The sequence below is a fragment of the Festucalex cinctus genome, chromosome 18 (assembly GCF_051991245.1).
Source record: "Festucalex cinctus isolate MCC-2025b chromosome 18, RoL_Fcin_1.0, whole genome shotgun sequence".
In the NCBI taxonomy this organism is placed as follows: domain Eukaryota; kingdom Metazoa; phylum Chordata; class Actinopteri; order Syngnathiformes; family Syngnathidae; genus Festucalex; species Festucalex cinctus.
Genome location: NC_135428.1, coordinates 14939071 through 14963380, shown reverse-complemented (window position 1 = coordinate 14963380; position 24310 = coordinate 14939071). Strand labels below are relative to the sequence as shown.

Genomic DNA, 24310 nt, shown 5'->3' with positions numbered 1-24310 from the left:
GATGTTACTGAAATATAAAAGGGACTAAACAAACACACTGTATAAAGGCTATAGTGAACCAGCAGATTTCTGATGGCAATTTATTATAAACCTGCATACTATCGAGTTTGGGTTTTCTTAAAACTGTGAAATACATTTAATTTATCAATGCTTGTTTTGGTATGAAAACACTCAATTTGACACACTTGAATGATTTTCTTTCTTGCACATGAAAAACTTCCTTCTTTCGTTTTCCAACTTGCTGCATTCAAAAACAAGTTAACATGCAAAAGGAAATAAAATGTTTAGTTATACCTTGTGGAGAAGTAAAACTAATTTTTATAGTCTGGTTTTAACATTCGTTTTGCATTTTTTGTGTCAAATATAGTCTCTATATGTCCTCCTTTCATGTATAATAAAGTCTTAAACGCTTGGAATTGGTTACTTTAGCATGTCACCCCCCCCGAATCGTTTAATAAGAGGTAACAACTGTAAAAGTGGCTTGTCTCCATAAACATCACGCTATTTTTCAATGTTTATTTGCAGTCTACCGTACTTGCACATTTCCCCGCGCGCGGTATTCAGTAGATCAAATCTACATTTCAAATAGCAAAGCAAACCCCCCAAAAAAGCGACGCCTTCTTTACCCAATTGGCTAATTAACTCCCCGCCCCAGCATTTCAAACCGCTTACAATTACGTCACTCCAAACAAACCAATCCCGTAGAAGCGCTGGCACACCAAAATTTGCATACGGACTACTATAAAAGTCGTGCCTTGTCCACAACACAGCCAACTGACTTCTTGACTTTACAGAAAGCAGCACAACATGCCTGAACCAGCAGTCAAAGCCTCCAAGAAGGGTTCCAAGAAAGCCGTCGCTAAGTCCACCAAACCCGGCAAGAAGAGATTCAGACGCAGGAAGGAGAGCTATTCTATTTACGTTTATAAGGTCCTCAAGCAGGTCCACCCCGACACCGGCATCTCGTCCAAGGCCATGAGCATCATGAACTCCTTCGTCACCGACATCTTCGAGCGCATCGCCGGGGAGGCTTCCCGCCTGACGCAGTACAACAAGCGCTCCACCATCACCTCCAGGGAGATCCAGACGGCAGTCCGCTTGCTACTTCCCGGAGAGCTGGCTAAGCACGCCGTGTCCGAGGGCACCAAGGCTGTCACCAAGTACACCAGCTCCAAGTAGAGCGCCCTTACAAAGGTTACCAAACGGCCCTTTTTAGGGCCTCCACAAATCTATCAAGAGTACCTTCCCTTCAATTTACGCAATTGCTTCATTTATTGTAATGTAAGAATTGTGGCTCAATGATACTGTTTGATTACAAGCTTTTTCCATACGTTCATATTTACAAATGTTTTTCTTTGTTTTTTTTTTTGTCCTTCTTTCTGGTCTCCACAAATACAATTCGTAATTCAGATTACATGAAGTAGTGGTGTAACTTCCATATTTGGATCGATCCGCCCAGGCGCCCACTCGTAAATTAAGAAGCCTTAGCGCGCCCTCTTGTGGTTATTTGGTACGTTGTTTTACTGAGTGGAAATTTTAAAACCGGAGAAATCCAACGTATGCAAAGCAGACTGGTTCATAACGTGGGCTGGCCTGTTTCTATTTTGTTGCTTTTGGACAATAGTTGTCCGTAAGTACATATGTCAAAATGAAGATGGTTAACATTTTATTGCAAACTGGTGATGTGCTACTAACATGAGTTGTGTCGTGTATTGTTGGAGAATAACACCTCTATCGTTATTTATTTTACAGCTTAGTTTTGTACGCCCAAAAGCAAGGCATTAAAATAAATTTTCCTTACCTAATCTTCATATAAAAAGTCATACAATATGTAAAGGCTGCAGTCGAAAGTTGCTAAAGTACTCACTGGTACAGGTAGATTGCTACTTGTGTTTTAAAAACAAAAACGCACTGGTTCAACTCCTTGACTGCATGGTACTCCGCAGTAGTATCGCATCCAACTATTTCCAGCGTCAACAGTTAATGTATTGCTTACAACAGGTTAGAGAAATCACACACAACCCCAGACAGTGAGGATGAAGAACTTTATCACAAAGCACAAAGAACCACAGCACACATTTGAAAACACAAAGTAGTTTGAGCATGCCTCAGTTTTTAGTATTTCCTGCAGTCATATATTGTTTTCCAGTGCCATAACTGAGCAGAAGACCTGGCAGGAAAAAAATGATTTTTATTTTCACCACCGCTGAAAGACAACTCCAGAAAAACTATTCAATCTCCACCTCAATGTCAACAGGTTTGAGTTTTTGAACAAACACAATGTCTTGGTCGCCGGGGTCCAGTTGCTGGAGGATTTCCTCCCGCGGCTCCTCTTTGCACAGCAGGGGCGACGTCATCGGGACTTGAAAGGGAAGCTCAAAGACCTTGCTCAGGTAGTTCTTGTTTCTGTTCCTTCTCCTGGCCATGGCTATCACCTGGGACGCGAGAGCCCAGGCGAACTCCACCTTGCGGGGGTTCTTGTAGCTCAGCTCAAAGTTGTAGTCCAAGATCCGATAGAGGGAAGGCACGTAGCGGGGGCAGTTTTTCTGCACATAGCGGTGCACCTCCAGGAGGACGCCCCTCGTCAGATGTTGCAGGCTCAACTTCCTCTTGGGCACCCATTTGTTGTCCACGTCGAGATCCAGTCCGATCCTGTTGCAGGCGTGGAACTCGCCCTCCTCTTGACTGGAGAGGATTTCTGCGCCGCTGTAGTCTGACTTGGTTTGTGTGAAGATGGGCGTGTTGAGCCACACGTCCCTGGGGAGCGTGTTGGGCCTCCGCACAAACCACTTTCCAATCGAGGGTCCTTTGTGGAACACCCCGGCCCGCCATTTCTCCAGCACGCGACCGGCCTCGCTCTCGGCGGTCCGCAAGTCCAGACCAAAATTGTGCTCCAGGATGTCCTTGACCAGTTCGGGCGCAGCGCCGCACAGATCACCGGCAAACCGGAAGATTTCCATCACGGCGCCGACGGTCAACGCCGACAGCGGCAGCTTGTCGCCGTCCGCCGCCCAGAAGTCCACGCCGATCTTCTTGCAGAAATGGTACGAACGCATGTTGGGGGACGGCTTCCTTCGCTTCGCCGGCTTCGCGTCCTTTCCGCTGTCGTAAACGTGCGGGGGGCAGAAACGGCCGTTCAGGAAGTCCAATCTGCGTTTGTCGGGGTGCGCGAGGAGCTCGTTCCACTTGGCGATGAAGTTCATGACGAGGGTCCGCTTGCTGTGGCCTTCCCGGAGGACGATGTGGAAGTTGCGCTCCAGGATGTCCAACAAGAAGCTCGCCAGGCCTTTATGGACGGCCATGGCCAACTGCTCAACCGCCATCAGGACGCTGTTGGTGAGCAGCTCCAGACGCAACGCTTGTTTGGAGCCCGAACCGACGTCGAAATCCAAACCGATCCGCCGGCAGCTCTCCAACTGGCTTTGGACTCCGTGGACGGCCAGGATTTGCCGTACGCAACTTGCACGCAGCAACCACAGTTTCCTCCTCGTCTTGCTGTCGTTGACGTCTGGAGTCACAGTTTCTGCAACCAGCTCGTCGTCTTTATTCACAGGAACCGGTTCCGCGTCGGACTGCGTTTCTGCCTCAGAATCAAGCGGGCACATGTAGGAATCGTCCGGTAGTTCGTCCGGCAGTTCGTCCGGCAGTTCCTCCGGCAGTTCCTGCGCGGCGGCGCTGTTGGCGCGCCGCGACGATTTCTTTTTCAGAAAGGACGCTCCCGTCCAGTCCACAGCTTTCCGCTTCGTAAACATGACTTTGGGGACTTGGTCCACGCGGATGCCAAAGTTGTGCTCGAGCAAGGCGTCGGCGACGTTAAAGGGGTTGCCGGCGATGACGCGGGCGAAGTCTAAAAGTTCCAGCATCAGGGCGTTGGTGAGCAGATCCGAACGGAATTTCTCTTTGCCCGATTTGGGCGGACCGATGGCGAAACACACGCCCAATTTTTTGCACAAGGGGTAAATCTTATCTTTGAGTAATGTGGCTCTTTGTCTTTTTTTTACAACCACCGCGCTCTGCTTGGTCTGCTTTTCTGACAACTGACGACCTGCGAGGAAGGTACAGTTGGTGAAAGAATTGTTTTGAGGATTGTGGCATTGCAAGCTATTGTGGATGTACGCCTTGATAACGGACACATTCGGCAACCCGAAGACCTTGTTGTGATCATTAAGTCTTATCTTTCTTCTGATTTTTCCATACATGCGGGTTGCAAAGTGATAACACAGCTTGTGGTCTGTGAGGTCCAAGTCCAGGTCAAAGTTGAACGCCACTACCTCAAACAGAAAATATTTCTCCGACATCATCACGGTCTGCGCAAACTGCCAGATCTCAAACGTGACGCTCTGGGTCAACAGGTTGGGATCCAGCTTTTTTTGTCTTTGCGTGGCGGCGTTGAACTCCACGCCGATCCTGAAACACTCCGGAAAGGGGACCTTGCCTTTCTGAATGCGTGTGCCGTGGAACACGCGGCGCTGCCAGATGTAGTCGTCCTCCACGTCATCCATGTTTGCATCCCAATATGGCAGGTCAGTAACCTGGAGAAAGAAAAAAAGACATACTAAGACATACTGACTTAAGAATTTAATTAGCTGCAACTTACCTTTTGTCAAATCAATTTAATGTATTGAAATGAATTGAAATACAGTACAATTTATTTGTTAAAGCAAAAATATAAACACTTTAGTTGTTTAGTTGGAAGACAAATAGCATAATTGTGCTGTATTAAATAAGAACATAAAACAAAAGAGCATGTGAAGAAATAAACAGTTTTTATAATGTGTGTGCCATTAAGGGGCTTGACCTAGTGATGAGCATCTTGTGTATATTGTATTATATTATTATAGAAGCTTCTTGCAATTTTTATCATTTTATATTTCCATGTTAGACTGCTTGAAAGTCCTTTTTTTTGGGAGCTGAATACAGAAACGTAGTACATTGTTTTGGTGACAGTCGTAACTATGAAAAACAGAATAAAGTACAAAACAAACAAAAAGATTGTCCAAATACGTGAAAACTGCTTTTAATGTTACAGTGGCTTCAAGTGTTTATTTTAAACGCTTTTCATTATATTTTTAAAATACAGTTTTACTTTAAACTTTTTCAATAAAATAAATGTGCATGTAATCTTTACGTTTTCAAGCAGTTATTTGAGGACATTTTTTGGTTTAATTAACTTTTATGTATAATATTTTTTGATAGAATACTGTGATTATAGAATAAGGTGAAAAAGGATACATTTCAGTTGCGTCTGTTGCCTTAACTTTTTACAAACATTTCACTAATTAAACAATTGTTTAACTATATAAATATATATATATATATATATATATATATTTTTTTTTTATTCCTCTATCCTCAAAACAATGCACAATGTCACAGTGAATAACAAGCATATTAAATGCACCCTTAGAAAATTAAAACCTAAAACCTCTGCCACTAGATGAATACGTAAAAACGATTGCAAGTTTACTACTTTACAAGTTGTTGTTGTTGTTGTTTTTTTAAAGATAGTACCCGATACAAAAAAGAAAAAAATAGCAAACCACTCAGGACTCAGGTGAACCTTTTCATATCATTGGTCTAAACTCTTCGTGGGGGGCCTGCGCATAACGTCAAGATCAACTAGTTGGTTTAACAGGGGAAACGACGGTAATAGAAAAACAAAGAGCTAGCGTTAGCTTCTAACGTTTGCGTTCGCTAATATAGCTCAAGCTAAAGCCTCTGCCTTGTCCTGGCTGCGAGCAGTCAGCGGCGCAAAACACGCCAGACGCGAATGCGAACTCAACTCACCAAAAAATGCAGTCGTTCACGTCGTACCGGCTCTGGAAAAGACGCTCAAGACATTTTTATTGATCGCGGAAAGAGCAGCGACTGGACCGTTGACGTGAGAACAACTTCCGGTACCAACCCCGGTCACAGTATTTTTAATCTTTATTCGGATCACAAACCACGAATTTATCAAGCAATTATATATTTCGTATATCCAGTAGAGTCTTCAAAATGCGCTTCATTGGGTTTTTGATAAATAATGTTTCCGTCCAGTCCCTTTCGCGTGTTGGCGAACGTGACAGATAAGATAACCGCTACACAACGGAAACCAACTGCACATGCGCAGAAAATGCATACTGCGGTCTCTACAACAGGAAGTACATTATTTTTTTGAAAGGTGCAGACTGCAGAGTAAAAATAATCACATTTTAGCTTATACTAAAACGGTATATTTGCAAAAAATAAATCCATTGTTTCCGCCCGGCCTCGAACTGGGAACCTTTCGCGAACGTGAGCACTTACACTATATGGAAAGCTCGAATTTTTATATTTTGACTATGCTGTATGACAGGAAGTTCATTTTCGTTTTGCTTTTTTGGTTTATAGGGTAGTTTATTTGAACAATTATAACCATATACTCTTTAAGGCGTACAAAACTAGGCTGTAAAATAAATAACTGTGGTATTATTCTAGCAACACGCTACATCTCCAGTTTCCAATAAAAAATGCCAAGTAGCAAACAAATAATAGTCTTCATTTTGACATCACGTTCACTTAAGGACAAGTGTTGTCCAAAAGCAAAAAAAAAAAAAAAAAAAAGGAAAAACACCAGCCAACGTCATAAACTAGTCGGCTTTGCGTATAATACGTTGTATTTTTCTGCTTTTATAACGCCAAGAAGGCACCGTTAGGCTTCATATAACTTGACTTACAAATTGTACTCATGGAGACCACCGGTGTCAATGTGTGCGCACGAAAAGTAAATTTTGTACCTGTATAAAACGTAGTGATGGCAAAATGAAGCCCCGTAAAGCAGTGAAGCCCTGCAGTGAAATGCTTCACACACACGTAGGGGCTTCAAGATGATTCATTTCCTCGACTACGCCATCATGTGGACAGAAAAATGTATAACATGCTTGGTGCATGCAATAAAATGGTGGGGTGTAAATCATGCTCTAAATACAAAAGAATATATATTTGAAGAGTGTTTTAACATGAATTGTTCTGTGTTACTTTGTCTATGTTTGTGCTTATGCAACAAGTGAAAATGTGAAATAAGGAGGCAAAATAAAGTGCTTATTCATTTTTATTTAAAAACTATTTTTTCCGAAGTTTTTGGACTCAGGCGGTTTCTTTTTTTTGGCAGAGAATTTCACCTGCTTTGGAAAAAAAAACTCTCACATGGTACTGATGAAGCAGGGGTGCATCGATATGAGATAGCAAGTTTGTACAGAATTGGACGCGTATATTTCTGTGATTCCCAGTACTGAAGGGGACTTTCAACTGTGAACAGAAAAATGTGAATTTTATGTGTTGTCACATTTTATTTTATTATTGGAATCTGTTAAAATAGTACTGTAATTGCAGTGCATTACCTTCTGAGGTGAGATCTGCTCAAAGTGCTCCTAAACAAGTGAAAATCTCTTTCTTGCTGGTTCCATCGCAAAAAGAGGCTCGTCAAATCGAATGCCAAAAGCAAAAAAAGTAGCGCAAGGGACCCGAAAACACAAAAAGTGAAGGGGAATCTATAGCGTTTCTTTGCCGCTTTTATTTCGAACTACACTCAAACCTAGAGAATCATTTCCTGAATCAGTCACGTGGTACACCTGCTTCGTGGGGCTTCCAACGTCACCACGTACGTCATCAACACACGCATTGACGCCGTTCATGAACCACTCATCTGCATTACTCGGCACACGCTTCAGGGATTCGACCCGAGAAGCACATCACTAATAAAACGTATAAAAAGCTTGTAATAAATGAAAAGTATCATTAATTTGCACCACAAACACTTGAATTGTTGTTGCTTAAATTGAAGGGAAATGTACTCTTGAGAAAATTTGTGGAGGCCCTGAAAAGGGCCGTTTGATAGGCTTCCTTATAAGGGCGCTCTACTTGGAGCTGGTGTACTTGGTGACAGCCTTGGTGCCCTCGGACACGGCGTGCTTAGCCAGCTCTCCGGGAAGTAGCAAGCGGACTGCCGTCTGGATCTCCCTGGAGGTGATGGTGGAGCGCTTGTTGTACTGCGTCAGGCGGGAAGCCTCCCCGGCGATGCGCTCGAAGATGTCGGTGACGAAGGAGTTCATGATGCTCATGGCCTTGGACGAGATGCCGGTGTCGGGGTGGACCTGCTTGAGGACCTTGTAAACGTAAATAGAATAGCTCTCCTTCCTGCGTCTGAATCTCTTCTTGCCGGGTTTGGTAGACTTTGCGACGGCTTTCTTGGAGCCCTTCTTGGAGGCTTTGACTGCTGGTTCAGGCATGTTGTGCTGCTTTCTGTAAAGTCAAGAAGTCAGTTGCCTGTGTTGTCGACAAGGCACGAATTTTATAGTGGCGCGTATGCAAATTTCGGTGTGCCGGCGCTTCTATGGGATTGGTTTGTTTGGATTGACGTCATCGTGACGGTTTGAAATGGCGGGGCGGTTTGAAATGGCGGGGCGGGGAATTAGTTAGCCAATAGGGTAAGGAGGACGTCGCGTTTTTTGTTTTTTTTCTATTTGAAATGTAGATTTTGATCGACTGAATACCGCGCGCGGGTACAAGTGAATGTTGAATTAAAACAACGCGATTAAGTTGACTACAAATTAATATTGACAGTGGCGGCGTGCTGCCACTTTTATCTTACATTTTCACCTTTTTTTTCATCCAAATATTAAACGTTTGCACGTAAAACGTAAACATTTAAATATAAATGTTAACTATGAAACGTTTTTCGTATTCAAAGTTAAAGGTTTAGGTTATAATAGTCACGCTAGCGTAGCTGAGGCATAAGTGAGGGATAAGTAATCGTTGACAGTGGATTTTTTTTTTTTTTTGCTGTCACCGGCAACTCTCCTGGTCGTGTTATACGTATATTTCGCGGTGAAATCAGCACTTTTGGTGGGCGACTGTTCTGCCCCACATGTTGATTATACATTCAGTGGCATGGAACTTAAGTACAATTTAAAAAAAAAAAAAAAAAAAAAAATAGCTGTTATTTCCAGCATTATATAACCACAAGGTAAGCAAATAAATATATTTAACAGTGGAACTTATGAGAGGAATTGCAGATACTTTAGAAGAAGTTGTGGCTCTTAAAAGAGCCTTTGTGTGGGTGCAGTCACTTTTTATGCCCTCTCTCCACGAATACGGCGGGCCAACTGGATATCTTTGGGCATGATGGTAACGCGCTTAGCGTGGATGGCGCACAGATTGGTATCCTCGAACAGCCCGACCAAGTAGGCCTCGCTGGATTCCTGCAGTGCCATGACGGCTGAGCTCTGGAAACGCAGGTCGGTCTTGAAATCTTGAGCGATCTCCCTGACCAGACGCTGGAAGGGTAGCTTGCGGATGAGCAGCTCGGTGGACTTCTGATAACGGCGGATCTCGCGAAGAGCCACGGTGCCGGGCCTGTAACGGTGAGGCTTCTTGACTCCGCCGGTGGCCGGGGCGCTCTTACGAGCCGCCTTGGTGGCCAGCTGCTTCCTGGGAGCCTTTCCTCCGGTGGATTTACGGGCTGTCTGCTTCGTTCTTGCCATGTCGACTAGTAGTAGTCTTCGGGAGAAGTGATGTATTGAACAGGCAAACCGCAGCTTTTATAGCAGAGCGGCAGACGCTGATTGGTTGACAGGAGGGCACGTGTTTTTTTTTCTGACGAACGATTGGACGACGGGAATTTGAAATAAGCCAATGAAAGCTTTGGCGGTAAAATTTGAAATTTGGCCACGGCTCCAGGATGTTTGTTTTTCAAACAAGTTGCGTAAGCGAATGTGAAGTACAACCTGCCTTTGAATGAATTAATGAATTAATTAATTCAACCCAACAGTTGTATTTTGTTCATTAAGTGTTTTTGAAATAAATAATTTTGTGTTTTTGTAGTCTGTTACGGGCCACTTTTTATTACTAATTAAAAGCACTTGAATAAAACCTTGTAAACGCTTACAACCTGTACTTTTACGTAAGTGTTGCAGTTTGATTGATGTAGGCACGAGTGTTGTATCGGTCACGACCAATTCGTTCTTAGAACGAATTTTTTCAGTGAACGTGAGTTCACTTCTTGAAGTGATTCGTTCTTTTCTCAGTTCATTTGAGAGCAGCCACGCTCATACCGTCAGTCTTCGCGAACAACCAATCAGAAGCTAGTGTCAGACGTGGTCGGGATTTTACTACACATGTAGCCTTACTATTGCTGTTCAGGAACGAGTCAGTGGGTGAACGTGTTGCCATTTCCGGTTCAGGAACGATTCAGTGAATGAGTGTGTTGCCATTTCCGATTCACGAACGGATCAGTAAGTGAACGAGTCAGTGGGTGAACGTGTTGCCATTTCCAGTTCAGGAACGAACGATTCAGTGAACGAGTGTTGCGGCTGTTGCCATTTCCGGTTCGCGTACGATTCATTGAGTGAACGTACTGCCATACCAGTTCAGTGAGTGAGTGATTGTAGTTTTGCCACGAGTGATTCACAATTTGCCGAGGAAGGAATTACTCACAGAAACGCCACTACTTCCGTGCTAGCAGGGACAAGCTTTCATTATCATGTGTTTCTCCAAGCTAACGGCTAATGTGGTGTCCGTCCACATACTGGGCTGGGGGCAAGCGCATAAAAACAAAATAAAGCGAGTGACAGTCTCTCTCACCAGCACCTGATGGTGTGCCCCGCGCTGCAGCAGTGGGGAGATGACGTTGTTGGGGATATCTTTCAACGGATTTATTATCCTCTCTGTGTACTGTGGGTGTTGTCTACTGTAATTATTATTATTATTGTTACTATTATTATTATTATTATTATTATTATTATCATTATTAAAATTATTATTACAGTTGAATTTAAAAAGTAACTTCATAAAAAAAAAATCTTTTTTTTATTTTATTTCAAGATGTTGAACGATTCTGTGAACGAATCTTTTGAACGGTTCTTTTAAATGAACTGATTCTAGTGATTCTGTTTACCTAAAAGAACTGTAATGCCCATCACTCGTAGGCACAAGGCATATATAGCTCTTCAACGTGAATGATGGGAACCGAGTCTTTATCGAGAGCCGTTCATCCCCCTACAACATGCGGTGGAAAAACTGGGCAGGGGGAGAGGAGTAGCTACCGAAGGACTCACGACCGAGTATGGAAGTGAGTGGCTAAAAGGTAGATTTGATAGATGTGACAGCTAGACAGACACTCTACTGTCTAGCTGTCACTAGACAGTCAAAATATCGCTGTTGCATTGTACACATGCGTGTGCTGGTCAATGTATGTAAAGTGTTGTACACTACACATTTATATTATGTTCTAAGAGAATAAAACTTCATTGAATGTTATTTTTCAGACTATTCCATGTCATTTTTTGAAAGTGGCATTGCCTTTAAAAACAAACAAACAAAAAAAAAACATAAAAGAGACAGTCTTTTGAACGGTTCTTTTATGTGAACGGCTCCCGAATGAACGGCTCCCCTGAAAGAGCCAAAAATCCCATCACTATTAAACATGAGAGCCAGTCTTTTGAACAGTTCTTTTATGTGAACGGCTCCCCTGAAAGAGCCAAAAATCCCATCACTATTAAACACGAGAGCCAGTCTTTTGAACAGTTCTTTTATGCGAACGGCTCCCATATGAACGGCTCCCCTGAAAGAGCCAAAAATCCCATCACTATTAAACATGAGAGCCAGTCTTTTGAACAGTTCTTTTATGTGAACGGCTCCCGTATGAACGGCTCTCCTGAAAGAGCCAAAATCCCATCACTAATATATATTTGTAGAATTGTGCATAATTTTATACCATTAATTTATTTTCAAATGAGTAATAATAATAATAATAATAATAATTTTTGAGGAATTGCTCTTTAGTTGGATGTAGTGGTGGCTCTTAAAAGAGCCTTTGGTTGGTTGAAGATGTAAGTGTCAGCTGTTCACTTTTTGGATTTTCTCTGGGTCTTCTGCTTAGTTGGTTTCTTGGCAGCAGATTTTTTAGCAACGGGTTTTCTCCCCTTCTTTTTTGGGGTCTCCTTCTTCTTGGGCTTGGGTGCGCTCTTCTTGGGACTGGCTGTCGGCTTGGACTTCTTTGTAGCCGCGGCGGACCTCTTTTTAGGTGTGGACTTCTTGTCAGACTTCTTGGTCACGGTCACGGTTTTCTTTCCAACCTTCCCACCGCTGCGCCTCCTAGCGGCGCCTGCCGCTTTCTTGCCGGCGATGGACCTCTTGACAACGGTTTTCTTTGTGTCTACCTTGGCCTTCTTGGCTGCTGGTTCCTTGGCCAATTTGTAAGAGCCGGAAGCGCCGACTCCCCTAGTCTGGATCAGAATTCCTCTGTTCACCAAGCCGACCAGAGCGCTGTTGATACGCTTGTTGAGTTTCCCCACGTCCACGCCTTGGGCCGCCAGACCTTTCTTGAGCAAGACCGTCGACATACCTTTGCGCTCCTTGGCCTCGGAAATGATGTCGACGATCTGCTTCGGGAGGCTGGGGCCATCTCTGCTCGCCTTTTTGGCCGCCGGCTTCCTCCTGGCGGATTTCGCCGCCGTCTTGGCCTTGGTCGGAGCCGGCGTCGGCGTGGTTGCTGGTGCGGTTTCTGCCATGGCTCCTCTCTGGCTGTCTTGTTCAGGACAAGTTGTCAAACGCAGAGCGGGAGGCGGGACTTATAAGGCACATGAGAACCGGAGAGACTCAATCCTGCCACCGCTCTGCACTCGAGCGAAATGTGGACGCGCTTTTTGTGTTTTCTCTTCCACGTTTAAGACCCAAACTACGCCATGAATTAAAATCTACCACCACATTTCTTATTTCGGAGTATAGCTAACCCCCTTAACTTTAGCCTCAACTTATTTTTGTCAGTGAAAATTGGCTTGTTTTCTCACCAGAGCTTTCGAACCTCACCTGTTGTGCATCATTCGGAGGCGTCCGCTGCCACTTTTTGTCACATTTTGTCCTCAAAATGTCGAAAATTGTATTGCGATCGCCGCGACACAACTCCGCACAGTTGAGGAGACATCGGAGCATGGATCGAAATCAACTCCACCTCGTTAGCGGTTTTATTTTTTCATTTATCGATGAAAAGTGGGACGGTGGTAAACACAAGAGTTTCTCGCGGTGAACCCGGGGCGGTTACCAGTCGGCAACAGACGCAATGATCTGACGTGTTTATCAATCGTTTGGATGCATTAAAAATGAATGGATGACAGTTCTATTTATAAGTTATAAGTAAGTAATTTAGTTTTGCCACTTTTGTGACGTGATTTAACCACGTTACTTGCATGGAATGTGTCCTCGTTCTAAGGTCGCAACCAGATCATCTTTTCTTATTCAAAGGCAGTTTCAACACGAATTTCTTTTATTTTTGTGTGTGACAGATTTAACGTATCCAGCATAATGAGTGCTTGTTGAGTGCTTTTGTTAACTGTACAATATAATAGCTCGATTATATTTGAGACATTTGAAAAAACAAATAAAAGGCCACATATGTGACAGTACTGTATTTAGTAAAGACATGATGTGTCTCATCTACCGGTAATTGACTCTGTGACCAGAAAATGATCATTGAGCAAACTTCTCTCCATCACGGATAATCTTTTACATCCTCTGCATGCAGCTAAAATACTTGTTACTTTCAATGTGTAATATGCATACATACTATGCATATAAACTGTATATAGTGTGTTGTGAATTATAATTTAAAAATATTGTAGCATTATTGAACTTTATTACCATCAACAATCTGTGATTTGGAATTCTTAGAATTTATGCAAAATTACTATGGCTGTGTGTTTACTTTGTATGTTGCTTCTAATATTTTGAATAAGAGTGCGTTCTTGCGAATATTCATGCTACGACCATTTTATTAAAAAATATATTAAATGTACAATGTATGTATTCCATGTACAGTATTTTAAAGGAGAGAAAAACAAGGAAAAAAAATCCAACACTGTTTTGAAACTACTTATACGAAGTTCAAATCCTTTTTTTTTTCCATAGTCCCCCTTGTCACTAAAGAAATACGAAAGACTTTAAATATTTTCTCTTTATTTTCTGCCTGCTTTGATGTTGGAATAGACATACACACAAAAACACGTGCACAGTGTCTGAAAGCAATGAGCGTGCGTGTGAACTTCTGCACGTGCATGTTACTGCAGGCTTGTGGCACATAACTATTTGTATTTTTTCTTTTTCTTTTCTATAAAGAGGATAAAAATAAATAAAAACTACATAGGTTTGCATATGTCTGATGCCACTGAACATTTTGAGTGACTGATAGTAAAAAAAAAAAAAAAAAAAGTGGGTAAATAACATATGGGGGCAAAATGGATCACTGATATCTACAACCATAACTGGCACGGGATGCCAGCCCAGTCAAAATAGATGTTGTTTTTTTTTTTATTTATGTCTATAGCCATCACTGGCATTGGATGCCAGCTCAATTCAAATGGATCTTTGATGTTATATAGCCGTCACTGGCACTGCATGACACAAAAATGAAAAATGAATGAAAATGGAAAAATTTTTGATGGGAAATGTAAAGTAAATCAAAATGGCGGACTTCCTGTTAGGTTTATCATATGGTTCAAAAAGAGTTTTTTGTACCTTGAGGGCTGTTACATATGTCTTCAAAGTTTGGTAACTCTAGGTGAAACGTCCAGCCTGGAATGCTTCATTAAGTAAGAATTTTAAAACACAAAATGTGATGGACTTCCTGTTAGGTTTAGCATATGGTACCAACAGACTTTTGTAGGTCATAGTCTGTTACATATCTGTACCAATTTTCGTAGCTCTAGGTTAAACATACAACCGGCAATTTAGTAAGTTTTGAAACTCTAAATTTGATCCCTCGGCCCCGTCATATAGTATGTCAAAAACTTTAGATTTTTTTACTATGATGTTGTCCCAGGTGTTGAGATGGTACAGACCAAGTTTGAAGTCAATCGGGTTAACCTTGTAGGAGAAGCGGGCAAAAGTATGACCCCTGTAAATGTGCAAAAATGGGCCAAAATTGGACATTCAAATACTCCTACCTCACTTCCTGTTTATTTTAGGGTACACCTATCAAAAAATCTGAACATTTTGAGTGGTTGAAATTGAAAAACTATTCATAAATGACTTAGGACACTTCAAAGGAAAAGTCATTTTTTTGGACAAAAATCACAAGAATTTAGTTCTATTCAGAAAACTGCCATTGTGTAAAAACTGGGCATACAAAAATTTTTTTTGCATGACATAATCTTATTCAAGCCTCTATGTCATATGAAATATTCAAATTAAACTTTTTTTCTATATATGTACCGCACAGTTAGTCTTGCTATTAGAATAATGCTATTTGCCCATAGAGGCATTAAAAAAAAAAAAAAAAAACTATGTATAAATAGGTCTGGTGCCACTGAACATTTTGAGTGGTTGAAATTGAAAAAATATTAATGACTTAGTTATGACACTTCAAAGGAAAAGTCATTTTTTTGGGACAAAAATCACAAGATTTTGTTCTATTCAGAAAACTGCCATTGTGTAAAAACTGGGCATACAAAAAAAAAAAAAAATCATGCCTTCAACTATGTCATATGAAATATTCAAATTAGACTTTTGTTTTCTATATATGTACCGCACATGGTCTTGCTATTACAATACTGCATTTGGTCCATAGAAGCATTAAAAATATAGATAGGTCTGGTGCCAGTGAGCATTTTGGGTGGTAGAAATTGGGGGGGGGGGGGGGGGGGGGGAAATCATAAGTGACTTAGTTATAACACAAAAGAAGTCATTTTTGGATTTAAAAAATATATAAAAAATACAAAATTACAAAAGTATATATTTTTTTTAAAAACAAACTAAACGTTGCACCCAGGGGTGTCATTTCAGAAGTTAGAAGTGCACACATTAATGCTTTAAACGGTTAGCATGAGTGGCATAGCTGCCGGAAATAAACTCTTTTATAAAAGTGTGTGGCTCTTAAAAGAGCCGTTGGGGGTTGTTGATCGCCCTGAAGTTTAACCGCCGAAGCCGTACAAGGTGCGGCCCTGCCTCTTCAACGCATAGACCACATCCATGGCTGTAACTGTCTTTCTCTTGGCGTGCTCGGTGTAGGTGACAGCGTCGCGTATCACGTTCTCCAGGAACACCTTAAGAACACCGCGTGTTTCCTCGTATATCAGTCCGGAAATACGTTTCACACCGCCGCGACGAGCAAGACGCCTGATAGCGGGCTTGGTGATTCCTTGGATGTTATCGCGGAGAACTTTGCGATGACGCTTGGCACCTCCTTTTCCGAGTCCCTTGCCGCCTTTGCCTCGTCCACTCATTTTTGTTGATTAGTAGAGATCTTCGTTACGAAGTCAGAATAGCTCGTTTCAGAAAACGGACTCGAATATATATATGCTCCTACTGCGGACGTGTTAGGAAACTGCTATCCACTTGTCACCGCCCCTCCCGCCCGTTTGTCTCAGCGGTACGCAACGTCATTAGGACAGGCTACATGCGTCACCGTCGTAAAGTCAAACCAAACGAGTACACGGTTATAAAATATGAAAGCAAATTGTTTAACTTACACAACCACGAAAGACTTAATAGTTTTTCCTCTTTTGAATTAAAAATGCAAATAAGTGTTTAATTATAATACATTCTGCTCTTAATCTTCGACATAGTGGTGGCCGGTGGGCTGTTACTGTTCATGTAGTGGTTAACAACGAAATGTTTTATGTTTTTGCCAACTTGTATGATTTTTTTTTTCTTCGTCAGTACAAGAACTCTGTAAGTTAAACAAAAAGGAAGGGGAAATTAACGTTTTGAAATTGAGTTGAATCAGTACTTCTACTTCTACTTATGCTATTTACATTTTCCAGCAGTATTTTTTCATTTTGTTGTAGTGTTTCTTTGTAGTGAAAGTGGGCATCAGATTTCAAAAATCAAATTCAAAATCCATCCTCTGATTGGTTGGTCAATGTAAGCATGCTGACGTCACTCTTAACTGTCGTTGACTAGTCAAGTCAGCCATGGCGCAAGAATGTTGCGCCCCACCTTGGTCATGTCAAAAATTATTCAGTCTTACAGTACTGTTTATCTTATCTAATGAAATTAATTAAAAGTTCAGTATTTATTTTTTGAGCAACCCCAGTGTGAACACTTAACTGCTCACCCCAGACTTGACATTTTCTGTCCCAGTTTCCCTTGCATCACAAGAGGAAGTTTGCAGCAGTGCATTTTTTTTTCTCTTCCTCTTTCTTGTGTTGCGTAAACTTAGCATATAATGCTTTTAAGTCCCTTGGAAGTCCATTTCAAAGTTCACACATGTGACAGAAAAAAACAGAAAATTTATTTTTGTGTGTGGATAAACTGAATGAGTCTGAGTAAGATGGACACGATAACCATAAAGGTTTTATTTAGTTGAGAGATAGGTCATTTCAATGCTGGAGACGGCCACAGTTTTCCATCAGGTGTACACACCCTTCCTTACAACTATAACAAAAATGCTTATTTATGGACAAAAATAAATAAATCATGGATACCTATGTTCTCTTAATATTTTATTTGGATAATCAGTTTCGCAATGCATGTAAAAAAAAATAATAATTAAAAAAAAAAAAAAGATAAATTTTCCTAACCCAACAATAAAGGCTTTGAAGCAAACAACAAAATAATCCCATGCTGTGAATGATTAACCCACCCCCACCCCAAGCGCAAAAGGTTCTCTTGCATAAAAATAAAATTCAATGATGGCACAAAACTGTTGGACTGCAAACCAACATTTAAGTGCAATAATTAATTTTGTGTATTCTTTTTCTCTCACAAAAATCAATTCATTTTAATATTATTGAAGTGTTAAGTTTGTCATGCATATCATTCCCAAAAATGATTAGGACTACCCACTAGTATAAAGCAGTAAGACCTGGTGTAGGCGCAGCAAAACCATGTCTGCCATCTAGTGGTGAATGGTGATATTGCAACTTAAAACTACAGTTGACCCCTGCATTTTCGCAGTTTTTTTTTCTTCTTTTTTTTCCTCAATATTTTTTTTTATTTTGCTTTTTTTTGTCTGGCATTTTTCATGAAAAACATATATTACATATTTATTAGCATTTTGTTTTTGTAGAATATTTTTTACACTATATTTATATATATATATATATATATATATATATATATATATATATATATATATATATCATAATATAATATTTTAACGAATATTTTTACACTTTTTTTCCAAAAAGAAAAATTGTGAGTTTAAAAAAAACAAAAACAAAACTACTGTTTGTCTCGCTGGTTATATAGCCCACTTCTCTTAATAAAAATGAGCTTGGCAGTTCAATCCAGAGTAAAAAAAAAAAAACTTTTCTCACCAAGTCAGCTATAATGCACAATCGACTGGTGGACTGTGGAATACCCGTGTCCCTAATGCGGTTGCATGCATTTCATTATAAGGAACTAAAATTTGCAACATGTTGACAACACAATGTAGGCGCAGGCGCGCACGCGCGCGCACATTTATAAGCTTTCAGCAGGCTCTCACATCATCAGTCGGTCTCCATCCATCCCGTCATGGAGGCAGTCTACATCCGACACGTGAAACTACTCGGCTTTGAGAAACGCTTTTACCCCAGTCAGCACTATGTGAGTCTCCAAAACATTGTAAGCAACTTTAGTTCACTTTCATATATATTTTATGTATTTTCTTTTAGGTGTACATGCTGATGGTGAAGTGGAGCGACCTCGGAGAGAAATTGATTTTTCGGACATATCCTGAAATCTACACTTTCCACGTGAGTGTCTTTTTTTTTTTTTTTTTTTTTATGCTTTCACCTTTGATTTAAACAAGTCATTACTTTGTACGTTCAATAAAGCAGATCTCTCATTCCCAGAAATCCCTGAAAGAGATGTTTCCTATTGAAGCCGGCCAAATTGAAAAGAGGGACCGAATCATACCTTCGCTGCCAGGTATAAAATAGTGTTGAATCATTTTGTTTACCTCAATATGCGCGATCTACTATATGATTATTTTTTGAAGGTACTCTCTATATTACAATAAAAATATTAGCTTTATTATATATACTGTAACTGTTTTGTTTTTATAGGTTAAGCTTATGCTAAACTAAATGGAAATCATGAATTAATTAAAATGAGAGACATTTTATTTATCTACGTCAATAACTGTTGTCAACTTACTAAATAGGTTGACTTGCAGTAGCATTCATTTTGACAGCTTCACAAAATTCTACCAAGCATGTGTGGCGCAAAAACACAATTAAAAGTGATTAAGTTGGAATATGTTTACAACAATATTGCAAAAAAAAAAAAAAAAAAAAAAAAAAAAAACCTGTACCGCTTGCACGCCTAAAGCATTTTATTTCAGGAAGCACCTGTGTGTCAAAACTTTGACTTCTCTTTTTTTGTTTTCTTTGCTCTGCTTATTGAGGCAAGCTAGCAGAAGAACCGAAATCACACAAAAACCCAAATTTTCATCACTTTGTACACAAGTTGATTGCAGTGCTTCCTCTCAGCAAGTTCAAGCGGGGGAGAAAAAAAAAGAGTGACTTGTAGAACATTCTGCTTAAGTTCTTCCCACTAATATCTGCCTAGTTGAACGGGATGACTTCCAAGTTTGTGTGAAATAAAAATAAATCAAAGCTAAACTAAAATAGAACCACTAATCCTTAGTGCAGGCGACATTTTGAGTAACATTTCAACATTGTTTACGTGTAAAACAAAGTTAAATGTGTCATATGACAGAAATTGAAGCTTTTGACTAACATTTGGACATTCATTGTGTCCCCCTCAGCACCACGGTGGGTCGAGAGCCAAAGGTCTCGGGAAAGCAAGCAGAGCACGTTGACCGACTACTGCCTGTCGCTCATCGCGCTGCCGCCGCACATCTCGCGCTGTGCACACCTCAACATCTTCTTCAAAGTGCGACCGGAGGACGAAAATCCGCCGGCTCCAAATACGTTAGTGGGCCACCATCCCATCATTGGGCCTGTTGCTGCTTTGTACAGAGATGAAACGCTACACTTAACTAAAGGCAAACGACTAACTAACTAACTGAAGGCAAACAAACAAGCTACCAAACAAACTGACAGTTTGCTAGCTAGTACTGACTAACTAACTAGCTAACTAGCTAACTAACTAGCTAACTAACTAACTAACTTACTCACTCACTCACTCACTCACTCACTCACTCACTCACTCACTAGATAGGGGGAAATGTATAAGCTAACAAACTAGCTGGCTAAGCTAGCTAGCAAACGCCAATTTATTGTGATAAAATAGTACTGTCAAAGTACCTTTTTATGGATGTATATTTTTTACAAGAATAGAATTCATCTCTACTTACTTCATCCCAATTAAATGGCACATTGTGGGTTTCGGATGAGTCACCCTACCAATGACATATGACTAACTCACACACACACAACACAACGTCAACAAAAAAAAAAAACATTTGTCATTCTGTCATCTGTTTAGAGGGAAAAAAAGTGAAATCTTCTTGGAGACCAAAGTCAACAACAACATATCTGGTAAGTTGTACGTATAAGACTCTTCAATTATTGAGTAAATGCCGTGAATGGGTTTTTTGTTTTTGTATCATGAATGGCAAATGAGGGGCACAATTTTTCCCCCATTTTCAGGCTTTTGCAGTTTTAGTCATATTTGTGTGTGTGTTTTTTTAATATATAAGAAATGTGTCATTTTTGTAATAGCGTAACAATTTGCAGATTCATTCATATTGATGCTAGGCAAAATAAATTACGCTTCACTAACTATTTGACATGTACCGACCTCATTAAATAAACATGGTTATGCACCGCACTCTTCAGAGATTTCTGGGCCCGTCATACTGGACACGTACAGAGTGATCGCAGACTTCACCAAGACGTCCAAACACGAGCTTAACCTGCGCATTGGAGACCTGGTGGAAATTGTGGAGAAGAACCATAATGGTGAGAAACTCAAAAGGTCAACAATTGACTGGTTGAGAAGAACATTTTCAGCAAAATAGCAACATAAAATGGTGCCATCAATTTTGCCATCAAGATAGCTAGCTAGTTATCTTGGATTGCTAACTAGCTAGCTTAGCTAGCTTAAAAGTCAGGGTTACCTGTTTAAAATCTATTAAACACGACACAAAAAGGAGAGAAGACACTCAGTTCAGGGCTCGCGAGGAGAGAGGAGAGGAACTGACTGATACAATTCACTCCTGCACTCTCTGAAGATTCCTGTCCTCACCCTCTCTATTTATTTGGTTTTCAGCGCCCTTTCCATGCCCCTAGTTACATGAGTGTTCCAACACTAAAAATGCAAATGCAAGGCATAGTTGGAACACAGTGTATTTGTTTGTCTTTGTGTTGTGCACGTGAGTGGAAGATTGCTGAGTACATGTGTGGTCAAGTTTGCAATCATTTCTTAACAAAAAACAAGTGACGTCAGCAGACTGGCTCGAACCATTCTGCTGCATTAGATGTTGTGGTTCTTCAGCTTTTTGAGTCATCTTCAAATAGCCAGCCTATGTGAATGTGAGCGGGAACAGAGACAAGCATTCTTAATTGCAAACAGAAGCAGTTCTTCATTGCACCAAATATATGATAAGATAACATATGAGCACGTCCGCCTCCCAGTTCTGAGGACTCGGGTTCGAGTCCAGGCTCCGGCCTTCCTGGATGGAGTTTGCATGTTCTCCCCGTACCTGTGTGGGTCTTCACCGGGACTCCGGTCTCCTCCCACATTCCAAAGACATGCATGCCAGGTTAATTTGGCGCTCCAGCTTGTCCCTAGGTGTGCTTGTGAATGTGGATGGTTGTTCGTCTCTGTGTGCCCTGCGATTGGCTGGCAACCAGTCCAGGGTGTACCCCGCCTACTGCCCAGTGCCAGCTGAGATAGGCGCCAGCACCCCCCGCGACCCTTGTGAGGAATAAGCGATCAAGAAAATGTATGGATGAATAACATATATGGCTAGGCTATGTGAATGTGAGTGCAAAGCAAATAATTCTTCATTGCAAGCAGAAGTAGTTCTTCATTGCAGCAAATTTATGATAACTTATTTAGAATTATTCCTACACCAGCTATCTTGGATTGCTAGCTAGCTAGCGTAAAGCAGTTTGTTAATAGCTATCAAAAGTAGTTTGTTAGTTGTTAGCTAGCTAGCTAACTTACAGTCTAACAAATAGTGATCAAACAAACATCTAACCTTGCTACTGTGTGTGATAGTTCATATTCACCTCTCCAAAAAGTTCCATGTTGTGAATTCTAATATTGCTTTTTCATTCAGGCTGGTGGTTCTGCCAGTGCGAGGCTAAACGAGGTTGGGTTCCAGCCACCTATCTGGAACCCCTGGATGGACCAGAGGAAGCAGAGGACATAGAGCCAAATTACGAAGGTAACCATTTAAATTACCCCCCAAATTGCCTCGGTTTAAAACATTTTGTCCCTGAAGGAGAATTGCACATCACAGTCCGAGCCTACAAGGCGGAGTCGGATGACGAGATCTCACTTGAAATGGGGGAAACCATTGAGGTTATTCACAAACTCTTGGACGGCTGGTGGGTTGTCAGGTACAAGAGCTGCTTCACTTTTATATACAGGTCGATTTTGAGTTGTTTTACATTTTCATCATTCGCTTGCTCCGCTCAGGAAAGGCGACCAGACCGGCCACTTCCCCTCCATGTTCCTGCAGAAAGCAGGAAACGGGGCCAAATATGAATTCAACGCCAAACAACCACAAGGACAGAAACCTCCGCCTCGCAGGTCCGTCTATCACGACGATCATTCTTAATACTTGCTCCACTTGCAAGAAAAAAAAACAAAATCAACTGTGTCCTCTCTGCAGGTCCACCATTAAGAACGCCAAGAGTATCCACGAGCGAGCCCGACAGCGCATCAGCCAGGAGGCCTACCGGAGGAACAGCCGCCGATTCCTGCAGCAGAGGGGCGGATACCCCACCGCCTCGCCCAGGAAATCCAAGATTCCGGAGAAGTCGCCCCTGAGGGAGCGCAAGAACCAAGGTACCAACGATGCCGCAAGATGGCGCCAAAGCAAATCATCGTATATGCCTGAGTTTCCTGAAATGACCGTTTCAATTGTATTCAAAAACGTCATCTTAATTAGGGAACATTCCAGAGCAGCGCTTCAGTTTGGAGAGCGAGCTGAAGCCAGAGGCCCCAGTGGTCCCGCCGCGGCCGAGTCCCGAGCTCATCCTGGAACGCTGCACCGACGACACCCGCAAGAAAGTCAGCATCCGCAACACCGGAAACAGAAGCAACAGCACCTAGTATGGAACCTCAGCTGGTGTCCCTCAAGGTTCCGTCTCGGACCCCTCCCTGCTCCTATTGGTTGTCTCTTTTTTGCATGCAATTGCATCCCTTAATTGCGGTGAAGCATTTTTCTGATTGTTAATTTATTGGTGAATCCTCCCTTTTTGCCATTTTATTTGTTTTATAAAAAGCATATATGAAAATTAATTAATTCGTTAATTGATTAATTATCATATACTGTATAGTGATCCCCAACCTTGTGAGAGATTATCAAGTGTTTTCGGATATTATCCAATTTCATTTAATTGGTCTAAAAGGACTATTTTACAACCGTTGTTTTGACTATCAGTCATGCAGAAGAGGATTTGGGCCAATGAAGAGAGAAAAAAAAGTTTGGCATGATTCTCACTTTATTCTCAAAATTCTGAGTCTTTAAAGAATCCTGACTTTAAAGTGAGAATTCTGAGAATAAAGTCAGAAAAATAGTGAGAATTCTGACTTTATTCTCAGCATTCTCATTTTAAAGTCAGAATTCTGACTTTATTCTTAGAATTTATAATTAAAATGTTCTATTTAAAGTGAGAATTCAGAGGATAAAGTAAGAATCCTGCCAAACTTTTTTTCCCTCTCTCTTCACTGGCCCTAATCCTCATCCGTAGAGTCATGCATTTTGACAAGCATGTGAACAACTAAATACTCTTCCACTAGATGGCAGAAGACAGAATTCACATTTTTGTTTGGTGGTGTTATGTGACCTCCCCCCTTATAAATATGTGGTTTGTCTCAATCAAGGTTGGGACATACTATTCTAGATGACTTTGTAACAGTATTGCAAAAAGCGTTGGTGTTTTTGCTTCAGTCTCAGCTCCGCCTTTCATACAGCTGCAAAAGAAAGTCAATAAAGTTGCCATTGTTCCTTATTAAAAAAAAAGTGTTACAGTGTGAATACTCACGACTCACACAAAAGTTGAGCATATTTTGGTGAAATGAAATTTGCAGCTTGAAACTACAATGCATGCAAGTTCCAAGGACTGACATCCACTTCTATGCCTTTCTGTGGCGCTTCCAGTGTCTGTTGTAGTCTGTGACAATATACTGTACTGTTCGCTAACAATCGCTGGCCACTTCCCGTTAT

General features: G+C 41.2%; 7 protein-coding genes across 10 annotated transcripts; 2 read left to right on the top strand and 5 right to left on the bottom strand.

Annotated features, from left to right (window-relative positions):
* Nucleotides 1-799: 799 nt before the first annotated feature.
* On the top strand, nucleotides 800-1179 carry LOC144006552 (histone H2B 1/2-like). Its single transcript, XM_077505445.1, has one exon. It carries the CDS (start codon nucleotides 808-810, stop codon nucleotides 1177-1179), a length of 372 nt encoding a protein of 123 aa, XP_077361571.1. The 5' UTR covers nucleotides 800-807.
* An 852-nt stretch (nucleotides 1180-2031) lies between these two features.
* On the bottom strand, nucleotides 2032-6098 carry LOC144006695 (uncharacterized). Its single transcript, XM_077505678.1, has 2 exons — nucleotides 5788-6098; nucleotides 2032-4532 (listed from the first exon to the last, which is right to left on the bottom strand). Exon 2 carries the CDS (start codon nucleotides 4500-4502, stop codon nucleotides 2229-2231), a length of 2274 nt encoding a protein of 757 aa, XP_077361804.1. The 5' UTR covers nucleotides 4503-4532; nucleotides 5788-6098; the 3' UTR covers nucleotides 2032-2228.
* A 1698-nt stretch (nucleotides 6099-7796) lies between these two features.
* LOC144006230 (histone H2B 1/2-like) lies at nucleotides 7797-8270 on the bottom strand. Its single transcript, XM_077504975.1, has one exon. The coding sequence runs from the start codon at nucleotides 8247-8249 to the stop codon at nucleotides 7878-7880; it is 372 nt and encodes a 123-aa protein (XP_077361101.1). The 5' UTR covers nucleotides 8250-8270; the 3' UTR covers nucleotides 7797-7877.
* Nucleotides 8271-9049: 779 nt separating this feature from the next.
* On the bottom strand, nucleotides 9050-9514 carry LOC144006253 (histone H3-like). Its single transcript, XM_077505002.1, has one exon. The coding sequence runs from the start codon at nucleotides 9501-9503 to the stop codon at nucleotides 9093-9095; it is 411 nt and encodes a 136-aa protein (XP_077361128.1). The 5' UTR covers nucleotides 9504-9514; the 3' UTR covers nucleotides 9050-9092.
* Nucleotides 9515-11831: 2317 nt separating this feature from the next.
* Nucleotides 11832-12530, bottom strand: LOC144006252 (histone H1.10-like). Its single transcript, XM_077505001.1, has one exon. It carries the CDS (start codon nucleotides 12528-12530, stop codon nucleotides 11865-11867), a length of 666 nt encoding a protein of 221 aa, XP_077361127.1. The 3' UTR covers nucleotides 11832-11864.
* Nucleotides 12531-15834: 3304 nt separating this feature from the next.
* Nucleotides 15835-16296, bottom strand: LOC144006670 (histone H4). The gene has a single exon (XM_077505653.1). The coding sequence runs from the start codon at nucleotides 16233-16235 to the stop codon at nucleotides 15924-15926; it is 312 nt and encodes a 103-aa protein (XP_077361779.1). The 5' UTR covers nucleotides 16236-16296; the 3' UTR covers nucleotides 15835-15923.
* Nucleotides 15907-24236, top strand: ncf1 (neutrophil cytosolic factor 1). 4 transcript variants are annotated; one of them, XM_077505651.1, is made up of 11 exons: nucleotides 15907-16016; nucleotides 18612-18692; nucleotides 18777-18867; nucleotides 19709-19874; nucleotides 20392-20444; nucleotides 20745-20867; nucleotides 22193-22300; nucleotides 22358-22475; nucleotides 22555-22668; nucleotides 22751-22926; nucleotides 23030-24236. In XM_077505651.1, the coding sequence occupies exons 2-11, from the start codon at nucleotides 18618-18620 to the stop codon at nucleotides 23191-23193; spliced, it is 1188 nt and encodes a 395-aa protein (XP_077361777.1). In that variant the 5' UTR covers nucleotides 15907-16016; nucleotides 18612-18617; the 3' UTR covers nucleotides 23194-24236. The 4 variants fall into 4 exon arrangements, with proteins under 4 accessions (XP_077361777.1, XP_077361778.1, XP_077361775.1 ...); XM_077505652.1 differs by having other exon boundaries at nucleotides 18792-18867; nucleotides 23030-24235; XM_077505649.1 differs by lacking the exon at nucleotides 15907-16016 and adding an exon at nucleotides 18289-18543.
* The last annotated feature ends 74 nt before the right edge of the window (nucleotides 24237-24310 follow it).

Bases quoted from the DNA above. Each gene is read 5' to 3' on its own strand.
- LOC144006552 (XM_077505445.1), top strand. From the start codon at position 808: ATGCCTGAACCAGCAGTCAAAGCCTCCAAGAAGGGTTCCAAGAAAGCC.
- LOC144006695 (XM_077505678.1), bottom strand. From the start codon at position 4,502: ATGGATGACGTGGAGGACGACTACATCTGGCAGCGCCGCGTGTTCCAC.
- LOC144006230 (XM_077504975.1), bottom strand. From the start codon at position 8,249: ATGCCTGAACCAGCAGTCAAAGCCTCCAAGAAGGGCTCCAAGAAAGCC.
- LOC144006253 (XM_077505002.1), bottom strand. From the start codon at position 9,503: ATGGCAAGAACGAAGCAGACAGCCCGTAAATCCACCGGAGGAAAGGCT.
- LOC144006252 (XM_077505001.1), bottom strand. From the start codon at position 12,530: ATGGCAGAAACCGCACCAGCAACCACGCCGACGCCGGCTCCGACCAAG.
- LOC144006670 (XM_077505653.1), bottom strand. From the start codon at position 16,235: ATGAGTGGACGAGGCAAAGGCGGCAAGGGACTCGGAAAAGGAGGTGCC.
- ncf1 (XM_077505649.1), top strand. From the start codon at position 18,472: ATGGAGGCAGTCTACATCCGACACGTGAAACTACTCGGCTTTGAGAAA. The intron at 18,544-18,611 runs GTGAGTCTCCAA...ATTTTCTTTTAG, and splicing joins TTTACCCCAGTCAGCACTAT to GTGTACATGCTGATGGTGAA. The intron at 22,301-22,357 runs GTAACCATTTAA...TTGTCCCTGAAG, and splicing joins CATAGAGCCAAATTACGAAG to GAGAATTGCACATCACAGTC.